General features: G+C 41.7%; 1 protein-coding gene and 1 long non-coding RNA gene across 4 annotated transcripts; one reads left to right on the forward strand and one right to left on the reverse strand.

The window, feature by feature from the left end:
* Positions 1-97: 97 nt before the first annotated feature.
* On the reverse strand, positions 98-12,940 carry LOC106567184 (nuclear envelope integral membrane protein 1). 3 transcript variants are annotated; one of them, XM_014136197.2, is made up of 10 exons: positions 12,820-12,940; positions 12,080-12,201; positions 4,405-4,624; positions 4,235-4,307; positions 3,834-3,927; positions 3,530-3,644; positions 3,154-3,379; positions 2,898-3,074; positions 2,514-2,693; positions 2,158-2,257 (listed from the first exon to the last, which is right to left on the reverse strand). In XM_014136197.2, exons 1-9 carry the CDS (start codon positions 12,911-12,913, stop codon positions 2,516-2,518), a joined length of 1,299 nt encoding a protein of 432 aa, XP_013991672.1. In that variant the 5' UTR covers positions 12,914-12,940; the 3' UTR covers positions 2,158-2,257; positions 2,514-2,515. The 3 variants fall into 3 exon arrangements, with proteins under 3 accessions (XP_013991673.1, XP_013991671.1, XP_013991672.1); XM_014136198.2 differs by having other exon boundaries at positions 98-2,693; positions 3,187-3,379; XM_014136196.2 differs by having other exon boundaries at positions 98-2,693.
* Positions 12,941-12,970: 30 nt separating this feature from the next.
* LOC106567186 (uncharacterized) lies at positions 12,971-14,833 on the forward strand. The gene is made up of 2 exons (XR_001320012.2): positions 12,971-13,252; positions 13,672-14,833. It is a non-coding gene; the product is annotated as an uncharacterized lncRNA (long non-coding RNA).

Raw genomic sequence — 14,833 nt, forward strand, 5'->3', positions numbered from 1 at the left:
CCATCTTTCTAGGGCTTTATGCTCCTCTGAGTATTCCCCTTCTACAGTAACAGGTGAGTGGGCTTTCCACTGGTGGAAATTATGTCTCAATATGAAGTGGGATTTTACAATATCATTAATTTATTGACATCCACATGATTATTTACAATGAACAGTACACAACTACCTGGCCACCAAATCTGTAAAGGCTTATGCATAGCCAATTCCACAACACAGAATAGAGGCCAGAATACAAAAGTACAATATCTCACAGTATAAAAGTATTATCAATTTTTAAGGCAATGCTTGTGAAATGCTGTCCGAGGGTAACTTTGGACGGGCCTGTGTCCTCGAACCCCGTCCCCAGTATTTATGCCAGCAGGATAGTCTGTCCTATCTGGTGTAATTCTCCAGTCTTATCTGGTGTTGTGTGTGTGATCTTAAGTATGCTCTCTCTCTAATTCTTCTCTCTCCCCCCTCCCGGAGGACCTGAGTCCTAGGACAATGCCTCAGGACTAACTGGCCTGATGACCCCTGGCAGTCCCCGCCCCCAGTCCACCTGGTCGTGCTGCTCATCCAGTTTCTGCTATTCTGTCTGCGGTTATGGAACCCGGACCTGTTCACTGGACATGCTACCTTGTCCAGGACCTGCTGTTTCGACCCTCTCTCTACTGCACCTGCTGTCTCGACCTCTGAATGCTCAGATTTGAAAAGCCAACTGACATTTACAGTGGGTGCAAAAGGTCAGCACCTCAGAAGTAACATGGGTGTCACAATCATTCCATGGAGGGCCAAGTGTCTGCTGGTTTTTGTTTTTTTCCTTTCAATTAAGACCTAGACAACCAGGTGAGGGGAGTTCCTTACTAATCAGTTACAAGGGAGCAGGAAAGACCTGCAGACACTCGGCCCTCCGTGGAATGAATCTGACACGTGCACTATAATCACTGTGATTATTTGACTGCTGGTTATCTATGAACTTTTGAACATCTTGAAGAACAATCTGGCTTTAATGGCCATGTACTCTAAATAACCTGCATCTGGTGCAGCCAGAAGAGAACTGGCCACGCCGCAGAGCCTAGTTCCTCTATAGGTTTCTTCCAAGGTTCCAGCCTTTCTAGGGAGTTTTTCCTAGCCATTGTGCTTCTACATCTGTATTGCTTGCTGTTTGGGGTTTTAGGCTGGGTTTCTGTAGAAGCACTTTGTGACAACTGCTGATGTGAAAAGGGATTTATAAATACATAAATCTCAGTCCAAACAAAACATGAAAGTAACTAACTAAGAACTAACATAATGTAGACATGTCACACACCGTCAAAGAAAGGTTCTAATACTTGCAATGGTACACTTACACATTACTGTTTTTATTCCACTAAATTTTTTTAAATGATATAAATTCAGGCTCAATGGCTGTAAACATCGTGCTTTAAATACCGAAATATGAATTTCTTCCCAAACAGATGTCAGTTCACCTTTATTTATTTTTAAACTTGTCAGCTATGAATTGCTCCCCGTTTACATCGGCACGTGTTTGATGACGCAAAAAAAAAATTTTTACGTAAAATCAACAATAGTACCAAAGAAAACAAATGTCCAAAAATGACCTTGCAGTTAAGACCAAGATAAAGTTGTGACATTCCTCCAATAAAATAAAATACCCCATTCTTAGTGGTCATAAACCTTCACTTACTGACCAATAGGTTTCTTAGCTGAATTCAAACACAGGACTCAGTCCTAATTTGAGAAATACTACATTCTCATTTCTCTAGTCAGAATCTGGCTTTGTGTCGATAACCAAAACAGGTTGCCATAAGCAATCTACACTGAGTATACAAACATTGGGAACACCTGCTCTTTCCATGACAGACTGATCAGGTGAAGCTATGGTCCCTTCTTGATGTCACTTGTTAAATCCACTTCAGTCAGTGTAGATGAAGGGGAGAAAACAGGTCACTTTTTTTGTTTTTAAGCCTTGAGACAATTGAAACATGGATTGTGTATGTATGCCATTCAGAGGGTGAATGGGCAAGATAAAAATGTAAGTTCCTTTGAATGGGGTATGGTAGTAGTAGGTGCCAGGCGCACCGGTTTGAGTGTGTCAAGAACTGAAACGCTGCTGGGTTTTTTAAGCTCAACAGTTTTCGTGTGTATCAAGAATGGTCCACCACCCAAAGGACATCCAGCCCAACTGTGGGAAGCATTGGAGTCAACATGGGCCAGCACCATTGTGGAACGCTTTCGACACCTAGTAGAGTCCATGCGCCGACAAATTGAGGCTGTTCTGTGGGCAAAAGGGGGAGCAACTCAATATTAGGAAGGCGTTACTAATGTTTTGTACACTCAGTGTACAGTATAATGTATGCCGCAACCTGAATGCCAGACATGATCACACAGGCCTAGCAATGGCCAGATCCTACCAACTCCATGACGATTCATGAGCACCTGTCTTATGGTTGGAGGAGAGCTGTAGGGGCTGAAAACCAGTCAGCACTATGCTCCATTAACCTTGCTACAGGAAAATAACCACATCTATTCACCTTCACAAGTCTCTGTCATTCCATCCAAGGTCTTCTTTTTTCAAAGCATTCATCATATTCTCCTCATCTTCCTCATCCGTGTCAAAGAAATCATCCTCAAAGAATGATCCATATTCCTGCGCGTGCACAGAAACCTCATTCGATATCAGGTGAGGTGAGCCCTCCACAAAATCGGCAAACCTGTGGATCACAACATCATTGCCTTTAACATCAAGCTTTTGAACAATACTGATCATATGTTTAGTTTTAACCAGAAATGGGAGAGACAGTTACATGACTAGTAGTAGACCTAAAAAGACAACAGTCACCCTGGGACCGAAATCTAGCTTTTCAGGATAGCAGTACATACATTTCAGTAGGTATTTCAATGCTACTGACTGTCACCTTTTTGGGGACGCAAGTCGAGAGACGGTCTTCCATTTGCTGAAGTCTGGACTACTGCAGTACTTCCTCAGCTCCTCCAGGGCATGCTGCGTCTCCACCTCCCCCTGTTTCTGGAACTCCTCTTCAGTCAGCAGCCGACGAGGCTCTGGCTTCCAGCACAGAGTTGGCTTGACTTTGCTGCACAATGAGAATTCTAACATTATTAAAAATGCCAATAAACACGAATAAAGGAATCTTTAGAGTTATAAACAACTACCGCCAAGCAAGAAGGATCAATGAAATGGAATACTCCAGGTTCTTAGAGCAGAAGGCAGCCACGATGATGGCCAACGCCACTTGCTGAACCTGGATCCCACTGTAGATCAGTAGCAGGCCAAACAACTGCAGTGTCCAGGACAGGATATTTATACTCCTTTCCTCCACAAGAGGGCCATGATGATAGCACACAGCAAAACTGATAAACCCAACCACTGCAGCATAGCCTAAAGTACACAGAAACAATTAATTCAACTGTTCCTACTACAAACATGGAGCAATGGTTGTGAACTTATACCAGATACAAAGAGTTTGAGCGATAAACAAGGTACTTCCCACAGTTTGTTGCGATTGTGTTTATTACAATCGATACTTACCGAAAGCCATGTGCCAGTGCTCTCTCAAAATCATCTGCAGGTTCCTGAACACAAGCTGGATGATGTAAACGGAAAAGGACCAGCCACCAACTATTACCATGTAAAATGGGCTTTTCTGAGAAAAGAAAATGAAGATATGGGGTATGAAATCTAAACATATATTTTTATGACTCTCGTACATGATACAAATCAGAAATGTCTCCCAAATATGAACTATCAGGGTACACCCCGACTTTTTGCTTTGTTCAAATCAAAATGTGTTAGTAGTGGGTGAGGCCTTGATATAGAAGACTTGACTTCTTACCTTGGGCAGAAAGCGTGCCATGATGAAGATGAGGATGATAAGGGAGGCAATCATACCTGTGCTCATGCCAGCAGAGTAATAGAATACCTGACTCCTGTTAGATAGCAACACAAAAACACATCAATCATCCTAGCTGCGGGAAGTAGGGGTGTTGTGCATCACCTGATAAATCAGAAATAAATAATAATACACATTTTATGAAGAAAAAAAAAAAGGTGTTCACTGGGCCTTTATTACTCCTGTATGAGCGGACAAAAATTGTCCTCAGCAACGCGGGGAGAATAAATTCTCTACAGCCCCACCCCTAAACATCTTCCCGCAGCCATGTCAATCATAGCGAGATTATCAGGATCATGTCATTAAAATAGAGGGTAAAATGTGAACACAATTCATTTAGTTACCTGCTGAGTGAGTCTGCAAAGTTGAATAACAGCACTCCAGCCAGGAATGTCACAAACATGTAAATGTCAAATTCTGCAGGAGTAAAGCAGAGACAGCAAAGATTCCACATGAAATCAATATGTAATAGGCATGTAACTTATGAAGATACCCCACCTTTCTTTTAACTTACTTCGTATGGGCATTACAGTGTATTGTGCTCCAAGGTTGATGGGGTCGATCTTGAAGCAGGTCTTTGGGCTGAACAGGCTGATGCTGATGGTGGTTTCATTGGTCTGCTCAAGCATTAGGTACTGCACAAGACCCCAAACACTGAAGTGTTCTAGTTCCTGCAGCTTCTCCTCATCCTCCACAACAGTCACCTTCAGCTGTTTCGAGCTCCATACTCGAATCTGTCGGCAATAAGACAAGTATTAGCTCCACACAAATATAAAACATAGAGTGCATTTTGGAAAGTATTCAGACCCCTTGACCTTTTCCACATGTTACAGCCTCATTCTAAAATGGATTAAATTAAAACAAATCCTCAGCAATCTACACACAAAAACCCCATAAATGACAAAGCAAAAAAAGGTTTCAATAATTTTTAAATGTATTAAAACTTAAATAGAAATACCTTATTTACATACAGTACCAGTCAAAAGTTTGGACACACCTACTCATTCCAGGGTATTTCTTATGTTTTACTATTTTCGACATTGTGGAATAATAGTGAAGACATTAACACTATGAAATAACACATACGGAATCATGTAGTAACCAAAAGAAGTGTTAAACAAATCAAAATATATTTTCTATTTCAGATTCTTTAAAGTAGCCACCCTTTGCCTTGATGACCAGTTTTGCACACTCTTGGCATTCTCTCAACCAGCTTCATGAGGTAAAAACCTGGAATGCATTTCACTTAAAAGGTGTGTCTTGTTAAAAGTTGTGGTATTCCCTTCCTTCTTAATGTGTTTGAGCAAATCAGTTGTCTTGTGACAAGATAGGGGTGGTATACAGAAGATAGCCCTACTTGGTAAAAGACCAAGTCAGTAAAAGACCAAATCATATTATGGCAAGAATAGCTCAAATAAGCAAAGAGAAACGACAGTCCATTACTTTAAGACATGAAGGTCAGTCAATCTGGACAATTTCAAGAACTTTTAAAGTTTCTTCAAGCGCAGTCGCAAAAGCCATCAAGCACTATGATGGAACTGGCACTGATGAGGACCGCCACAGGAAAGGAAGACCCAGAGTTACCTCTGCTGCAGAGGATAAGTTCATTAGAGTTACCAGCCTCAGAAATTGCATCCCAAATAAATGTTTCACAGAGTTCAAGTAATAGACACATCTCAACATTAGTTAAATAAAGGTAAAAAGAAAATACTAAAAAAATAGGAGACTGTGTGAATCAGGCCTTCATGGTCGAATTGTTGCAAAGAAACCACTACTAAAGGACACCAATAATAAGAAATGCCTTGCTTGGGCAAAGAAACACAAGCAATGGAAATTAGACCAGTGGAAATCTGTCATTTGGTCTGAGTCCAAATTTGAGATTTTTGATTCCAACCGAAGTGTCTTTGTGAGACGTAGAGTAGGTGAACAGATGACCTCCGCATGTGTGGTTCCCACCGTGAAGCACGGAGGAGGTGTGATGTGGTGGGGGTGCTTATCTGGTGACACTGTCAGTGATTTCTTTAGACTTCAAGGCACACTTAACCACCATGGCTACCACAGCATTCTGCAGTGACACGCCATCCCATCTGGTTTGCTCTTAGTGGGACTATCATTTGTTTTTATACAGGACAATGACCCAACACACTTCCAGGCTGTGTAAGGGCTATTTGACCAAAAAGGAGAGTGATGGAGTTCTGCATCAGATGACCTGGCCTCCACAATCACCCGACCTCAACCCGATTGCGATGGTTTGGGATGAGTTGGACCGCAGAGTGAAGGAAAAGCAGCCAACAAGTGCTCAGCATATGTGGAAACTCCTTCAAGACTGTTAGGAAAGCATTCCAGGTGAAACTAGTTGAGAGAATGCCAAGAGTGTGCAAAGCTGTCATCAAGGCAAAGGGTGGCTACTTTGAAGAATCTAAATCTGTGTTTAACACTTTTTTGGTTACTAAATTATTCCATATGTCTTATTTCAGTAGAAAATTGGAGAAAGTAGAAAATAGTAAAACCCTTGAATGAGTAGGTGTGTCCAAACTTCTGACTGGTACTGTAAGTATTTAGACCCTTTGCTATGAGACTCGAAATTGAGCTCAGGTCCATCCTGTTTCCATTGATCATCCTTGAGATGTTTCTACAACTTGTTTGGAGTCCACCTGTGGTAAATTCAATTGATTGGATATGATTTGGAAAGGCACACACCTGACTATATAAGGTCCCACAGTTGACAGTGCATGTCAGAGCAAAAACCAAGCCATGAGGTCGAAGGAATTGTCCGTAGAGTACTGAGACAGGATTATGTTGATGCACAGATCTGGGGAAGGGTACCAAAAATGTCTTCAGCATTGAAAGTCCCCAAGAAGACAGTGGCCTCCATAATTCTTAAATAGAAGAAGTTTGGAACCACCAAGACTCTTCCTAGAGCTGGCCACCCGGCCAAACTGAGCAATCGAAGGAGAAGGGCCTTAGTCAGGGAGATGAACAAGAACCCGATGGTCACTGACAGAGCTCTAGAGTTCTTCAGTGGAGATGGGAGAACCTTCCAGTAGGACATCCATCTCTGCAGCACTCCACAAATCGGGCCTTTATGGTAGAGTGGCCAGACGGAAGCCACTCCTCAGTAAAAGGCACATGACAGCCCGCTTGGAGTTTGCCAAAACGCACCTAAAGGACTCTCAGACCATGAGAAACAAGATTCTCTGGTCTGATGAAACCAAGATGGAACACTGAATGCCAAGTGTCACGTCTGGAGGAAACCTGGAACCATCCCTATGGTGAAGCATGGCGGTGGAAGAATCATGCTGTTGGGATGTTTTTCAGCAGTAAGGACTGAGAGACTAGTCAGGATCGAGTGATAAATGAACGGAGCAAAGTACAGAGAGATCCTTGATGAAAACCTGAGCCAGAGCACTCAGGACCTCGGACTGGGGCGAAGGTTCACCTTCCAACAGGACAACTACCCTAACCACACAGCCAAGACAACACAGGAGTGGCTTCGGTACAAGTCTCTGAATGTCCTGGAGTGGCCCTCCCAGAGCCCGGACATAAACCTGATCGAACATCTCTGGAGACCTGAAAATAAACTCAGCAAAAAAAGAACCGTGCTCTCACTGTCAACTGCGTTTACTTTCAGTTAACTTAACTTAACATGTGTAAATATTTGTATGAACATAACAAGATTCAACAACTGAGACATAAAATGAACAAGTTCCACAGACATGTGACTAACAGAAATGGAATAATGTGTCCCTGAACAAAGGAGGGGGGGGGGGGTTAAAATCAAAAGTGACAGTCAATGCTGCTGGTGGCCACACCAGATACTAAGTACTGCAGTGCATCTCCTCCTCATGGACTGCACCAGATTTGCCAGTTCTTGCTGTGAGATGTTACCCCACTCTTCCACCAAGGCACCTGCAAGTTCCCGGACATTTCTGGGGGGGAATGGTCCTAGCCCTCACCCTCCGATCCAACAGGTTCCAGACGTGCTCAATGGGATTGCGATCCGGGCTCTTCGCTGGCCATGGCAGAACACTGACATTCCTGTCTTGCAGGAAATCACGCACAGAACGAGCAGTATGGCTGACGGCATTGTCATGCTGGATGGATGTCTGGATGAGCCTGCAGGAAGGGTACCACATGAGGGAGGAGGATGTCTTCCCTGTAACGCACAGCATTGAGATTGCCTGCAATGACAACAAGCTCAGTCCGATGATGCTGTGACACACCGCCCCAGACCATGACGGACCCTCCACCTCCAAATCGATCCTGCTCCAGAGTACAGGCCTCGGTGTAATGCTCATTCCTTCGACGATAAACGCAAATCCAACCATCACCCCTGCTGAGACAAAACCGCGACTCGTCAGTGAAGAGCACTTTTTGCCAGTCCTGTCTGGTCCAGCGATGGTGGGTTGTGCCCATAGGCGACGTTGTTACCGGTGATGTCTGGTGAGGACCTGCTTTACAATAGGCCTACAAGCCCTCAGTCCAGCCTCTCTCAGCCTATTGCGGACAGTCTGAGCACTGATGGAGGGATTATGCTTTCCTGGTGTAACTCAGGCAGTTTTTGTTGCCATCCTGTACCTGTCCCGCAGGTGTGATGTTCGGATGTACCGATCCTGTGCAGGTGTTGTTACACGGTCTGCCACTGCGAGGACGATCAGCTGTCCGTCCTGTCTCCCTGTAGTGCTGTCTCACTGTACGGACATTGCAATTTATTGCCCTGGCCACATCTGCAGTCCTCATGCCTCCTTGCAGCATGCCTAAGGCACATTCACGCAGATGAGCAGGGACCCTGGGCATCTTTCCTTTGGTGTTTTTCAGAGTCAGTAGAAAAGCCTCTTTAGTGTCCTAAGTTTTCATAACTGTGACCTTAATTGCCTACCGTCTGTAAGCTGTTAGTGTCTTAACGACCGTTCCACAGGTACATGTTCATTAGTTGTTCATGGTTCATTAAAAAAGCATGGGAAACAGTGTTTAAACCCTTCACAATTAAGATCTGTGAAGTTATTTGCATTTTTACGAATTATCTTTTCAGGACCCTGTCTTTCAAAATGACCTTTTTGTTTTGCTCAGTATAGCTGTGCAGTAACGCTGTCCAGCCAACCTGACAGAGCTTGAAAGGATCTGCAGAGAAGAATAGGAGAAACTCCTCAAATGCTGGTATGCCAAGCTTGTAGCGTCATACCCAAGAAGACGCGAGGCTGTAATTGCTGAGTAAAGGGTCTGAATACTTACGTAAATGTAATATTACATTTATACATTTTTTTATAAATTACCACAAATTTCTAAGAACCTGTTTTTTGCTCTTCATTATGGGGTATTGTGAATAGATTGATGACGGGAAAAATAAAGATTTAATACATTTTAGAATACAGCTGTAACGTAATAAAATCTGGAAAAAGTCAAGGGGTCTGAATACTTCCCAAAGGCATTTTCTGTTAAAGCAAGGCACCACAGGCTGAAATGAAATTTCCACTAATATTAGTATTTTCAAAAAGTAAACAAAAATGTAAACTTTATGAAAATGTTTATTTTCCTTGGTTTATCATAACCGTCAACATTTGTATTAAATTTTAATATCTTTAAAATGGACATACATCAATAATTTCGAAGCTCAGTACATTAAATTACACCCAATTTCAAAGCCCATTTCATAGTGTTACAAACTGGAGTATATTTAGTAACTTAATTTGAAGATATGGTGATTGGGTATAAATAGGGGTTTGGCAGACTAAATTTCCCAAAAGTGAGACTAACCACACGCCAACTCATTTTCTCAGCTTCAGAAGCATCTGCATTCACCACATTTTGTGTGGTTATCCTTAGATACAGTTTAAGTCGGAAATTTACATACACTTAGGTTGGAGTCATTAAAACTCGTTTTTCAACCACTCCACAAATTTCTTGTTAACAAACTATAGTTTTGGCAAGTCAGTTAGGACATCTACTTTGTGCATGACACAATTCACTTTTCCAACAATTGTTTACAGACAGATTACTTCACTTATAATTCACTGTATCACAATTCCAGTGGGTCAGAAGTTTACATACACTAAATTGACTGTGCCTTTAAACAGCTTGGAAAATTCCAGAGAATTATGTCATGGCTTTAGAAGCTTCTGATAGGCTAATTAACATAATTTGAGTCAATTGGAGGTGTACCTGTGGATGTATTTCAAGGCCTACCTTCAAACTCAGTGCTTCTTTGCTTGACATCATAGGAAAATCAAAAGAAATCAGCCAAGACCTCAGAAAACAAATTGTAGACCTCCACAAGTCTGGTTCATCCTTGGGAGCAATTTACAAACGCGTGAAGGTACCACGTTCATCTGTACAAACAAAAGTACGCAAGTATAAACACTATGGGACCACGCAGACGTCATACCGCTCAGGAAGGAGACGCGTTCTGTCTCCTAGAGATGAACGTACTTTGGTGCGAAAAGTGCAAATCAATCCCAGAACAACAGCAAAGGACCTTGTGAAGATGCTGGAGGAAACAGGTACAAAAGTATCTATATCCACAGTAAAACTAGTCCTATAATCGACATAACCTGAAAGACCGCTCAACAAGGAAGAAGCCACTGCTCCAAAACCGCCATAAAAAAGCCAGACTATGGTTTGCAACTGCACATGGGGACAAAGATCATACTTTTTGGAGAAATGTCCTTTAGTCAGATGAAACAAAAATAAAACTGTTTGGCCATAATGAAAAAGGGGGAGGCTTGCAAGCCGAAAAACACCATCCCAACCTTGAAGCACGGGGGTGGGAGCATCATGTTGTGGGGGTGCTTTGCTGCAGGAGGGACTGGTGCACTTGACAAAATAGATGGCATCATGAGGCAGGAAAATGATGTGGATATATTTTAGCAACATCTCAAGCAACATCAGTCAGGAAGTTAAAGCTTAGTCGCAAATGGGTTTTCCAAATGGACAATGACCCCAAGCATACATCCAAAGTTGTGGCAAAACGGCTTAAGGACAACAAAGTCAAGGTATTGGGAGTGGCCATCACAAAGCCCTGACCTCAATCCTATAGAAAATCTGTGGGCAGAACTATAAAAGCTTGTGCGAGCAAGGAGGCCTACAAACCTGACTAAGCTACACCAGCTCTGTCAGGAGGAATGGGACAAAATTCACCCAACTTATTGTGGGAAGCTTGTGGAAGGCTACCGAAACGTTTGACCCAAGTTAAACAATTTAAAGGCAAAGCTACCAAATACTAATTGAGTGTATGTAAACTTCTGACCCACTGGGAATGTGATGAAAGAAATAAAACCTGAAATAAATCACTCTACTATTATTCTGACATTTCACATTCTTAAAATAAAGTGGTGATCCTGACCTAAGACAGGGAATTTTTACTAGGACTAAATGTCAAAAACTGTGTTTAAATGTATTTGGCTAAGGTGTATGTAAACTTCCGACTTCAACTGTATATTCTCCAGAATCGCCCAGAGAAAATTGATGTTGTCCATTTTTGATTCTACATAACATTTTCTTAGGAAACTTTTTTTTTTGTCTTTAGTATTTTACAGATTGTGGATAAATACTTGTTTTCATCTTTCTATGTGCTCTGGACACGTCCGGTCCTAGAATGTCTAATCAAAATTAAACCAAAATATCAACCAGTGTCCATAAAAATGGAATTGCGCGATATGCAAATATTCACATATTTAATGAGATATCACCATATTTGCATATTTTAAAGGGATACTTCAGAATTTTGACAGCGAGGCCCTTAATTTACTTCCCTAGGGTCAGATGAACTCGTGGATGCCATATTTATGTCTGTCTGCAGTACGTAGGAAGCTCGAGGCAGTTTCACAAGCCAATACTAACTAGTGTTAGTACAATGACTGGAAGTCTATGGGTATCTACTTCGTCATTGTGCTGACGCTAGTTAGCAACTTCCTTCAAACAGCAAGCAGAGACATAAATGGTATCCTCAAGTTCATCTGACTCTGGGGATGTAGATAAAGGGCCTCATTGCCAAAATCTTGAAATATCCCTTTAATAAAATATTTCAGAAAAGTTAAATATAAAAAAAAATGTATGTGTCTACATTTAACTGGTAAAATCTGAGAACCAGCCTGTTTGTGCTATCATGCCAACTCCTTACCACTCATTGGCATGACAACAATGAAGTTGGCAAGAGCCCAAACAGATTTGGGACTAGCCTACTTTTCTCTTACCTGGATTCTTGTCCATGTTTCCTTCCAACCTGGGACAATTGGGTTGAGATAGCAGAAGTGACTCGACCCTGTTCTTTCAGACTCCTGGCCATCTTTGATATTGATTATGTTGATATTACTTCCTGTGAAAATTGCAAGTTGTGAGGGCACGGACTGTATTCACCAGCAAACTTCTGTATGCTTTGCACAATCTGCTAGCAAGCCAACTAAAGTCAAGCTGGACATTGGCTTCCATGACAGGGTTTAGCTAGTAGCTACATATCTACTAGCTTATGTAACGTAAGTGAGACACCAGAAACAGACCACGATTTAAGTATTTGGCCAACGTTAGCTGACTTGGTTATAGCCGAAAATGTATGTTATAGCTAACATTAGCTAAGCAAGTAAAGGTTGTGGAATGTGGACTCGGAGGGTTGCAGCAGCTGGCTAGCTAACGTTAGTTTCTGGTACTAGTTTAACTTTCCATTTTAATCACTTAGCTAGCTAGAATGAGATATATAAAATCCAATGACTGTATATAATAAGGGTCTAATCTCATCTGGATACTGACAGGATAGCTAACGTTAGTTCGCTAGCTATAACGTTAGGTCACCTGGCTGGACCAGTTAAAACGTTTGCTAAATTTGCACGTTAGCTCGATAGCTTGCCTCATCTCAAACAAAAAGTTAGCATCACTCATTTCAAATTGGCTATCAATTCCCCATCCCGCCTCAAATTTCCTAGCTTGCTATATACTATACCTGCGGTTTGGTGTGTACCTAATATACACAAAAGCACAATTAGCAAAACTATTTTGGAGAGGGGTCCATTTTTCCATTTCATGTATCCCGCCATGACAGAAGTCTACACCGAAACCACGTGGTTCTTGTTACAGAAACAACTACCCAATCACATAAAGAGTTAAACTGTTCCTTATGAATTTGTAGAAATGATGCGAAAATAAGACATTATGGGCACAGATAGAACAAATCTTGATTATAAGTATATTTGTTATGGGGGTATATTTTTCTACTCGTGTGATGTTTATTTGAAAGACTGTAGATTATAAATAAATCACACCTTGGTCTGCGGAAGAAAAAATATATAATGCGTCACAATGTACTTGAAAAGGTACAATATTTCCTGTTCTGTCTTTCTTCTACCACAGGGAACAGACATCCGCTTACCTTAAAGGTAAAGTGGCTCGATTTTCAATCAATTGCTGTAGGTGGTGTTTCTATATCACATACACCACATCACCTTTTGATGTTGTGAATTATTACACTACATAACACGAAGGACTTTATTCACATGCACTTTATTTTCTGCAATAGTGCTGACCGCTTGGTCCCTCAACGCAGATGGTTAACTACTATAGGAAGCCTAGGCAGAGAGCTCTGTAATTATTGTACAAATGTGTTTTTTCAACTTTTTAACATTTATTTTGATAACAATTAGTTTTTATTGCATATATCTGGTGGTTTTGAGCCACGGATTTGTGGTTGACTGACAGGATACATATTTTTGGCTGGCTAGCTAGCAAATGTCTTAGTTTTAAAAAATGCACCTAGAGGGACACATTAACAGCTTTTTTTGTTTCACCTTGTTGCCAGTTCGTGATCCTTTGAGAACTTAATGAATACAGCAGTGCTGAGGCAGAGGGCTTGTAGTGAGGACGACTGGATACTATTCTGAACTCTGTGTGGTGAGCTTTTTGGTGCCCAGAGCTGCATCAACCAAGTGGAGGCAACACAGAGTGGAAGCCCAGTGGTTATAAGTCTCAGGCTGGTTCCCAGACTTGCCCATATCTACAAGATCATCAGCAGACTCCATCAATATCATCTACCATCCTCTGACCAGCTCCCTTCACTCAAGCCATGAACTGACCCTCTCCATCTTCAGAGGATGCAGCATTAAAAGACATGGCCTCTCTTGGTTGACCTGTCATAATACTGTACATTGCTTGTTTGTTTTTTGCTCTTGAACCGCTTTGAGATTATTTGAAAAACTCTTCTTATTCTTTTTTTTTCTTCTTCGTCTGTGGATTTTATACGGCTGTTGGCAACCAACTTAAGGTGCATTACCGCCACCAACTGGACTGGAGTGTGAACCAGAGACAGTGAAGGTCTAAATCCTACCCAATAATCTAATCTCCCTAAGGAAACAAAATACATAATTAAATACTACATCCCCTGAAGATTTCCCCAGCAGTTCACTTAATCCTGGCTCTTCAACCCCATTACTCCACAAATCTAATAAAATGTGCTCCCTTTCTCACATATTTCTGGCACTGAAATGGAACATGTTCCACTGTGTTCATCTTCTCCTGACAATGATCACACCTCCCAGTCAGATGTTTCCCCACCACTTTCAATGTACTATTTAGCCTTGTACGTCCCAGTCTCAGCCTTGTGACTACACTTTCCTCACTTCTCTCTCGGCCTGAGGACCTCTCTGCCCCCACCTTTTCCTGGATCTTATACAGGTGTCTTCCCTTACACACCCTGTTACACAACTCTTGCCACTTATTTTTAACCATCAGATCATCTGATATCATCCCCTATGTCACAGGGAACAGCACTAGCTGTAGCACTTAACAGAGTTTGGTCTTGTTGCTCTTTGGTCCTTTCAAAATAGAAACTCTGTAGAACATTGACTACAATATTGTCTGTGAGTTGGCTAATGTTGTTGAGCCTATATAGTTGAATCTTAAATGAAAATAAAATGTTCACACTACAAGATTATCACCATGTGATATAGTGTGAATGCGACCAA

This window comes from Salmo salar, chromosome ssa13 (genome assembly GCF_905237065.1).
Source record: "Salmo salar chromosome ssa13, Ssal_v3.1, whole genome shotgun sequence".
Taxonomy (NCBI): domain Eukaryota; kingdom Metazoa; phylum Chordata; class Actinopteri; order Salmoniformes; family Salmonidae; genus Salmo; species Salmo salar.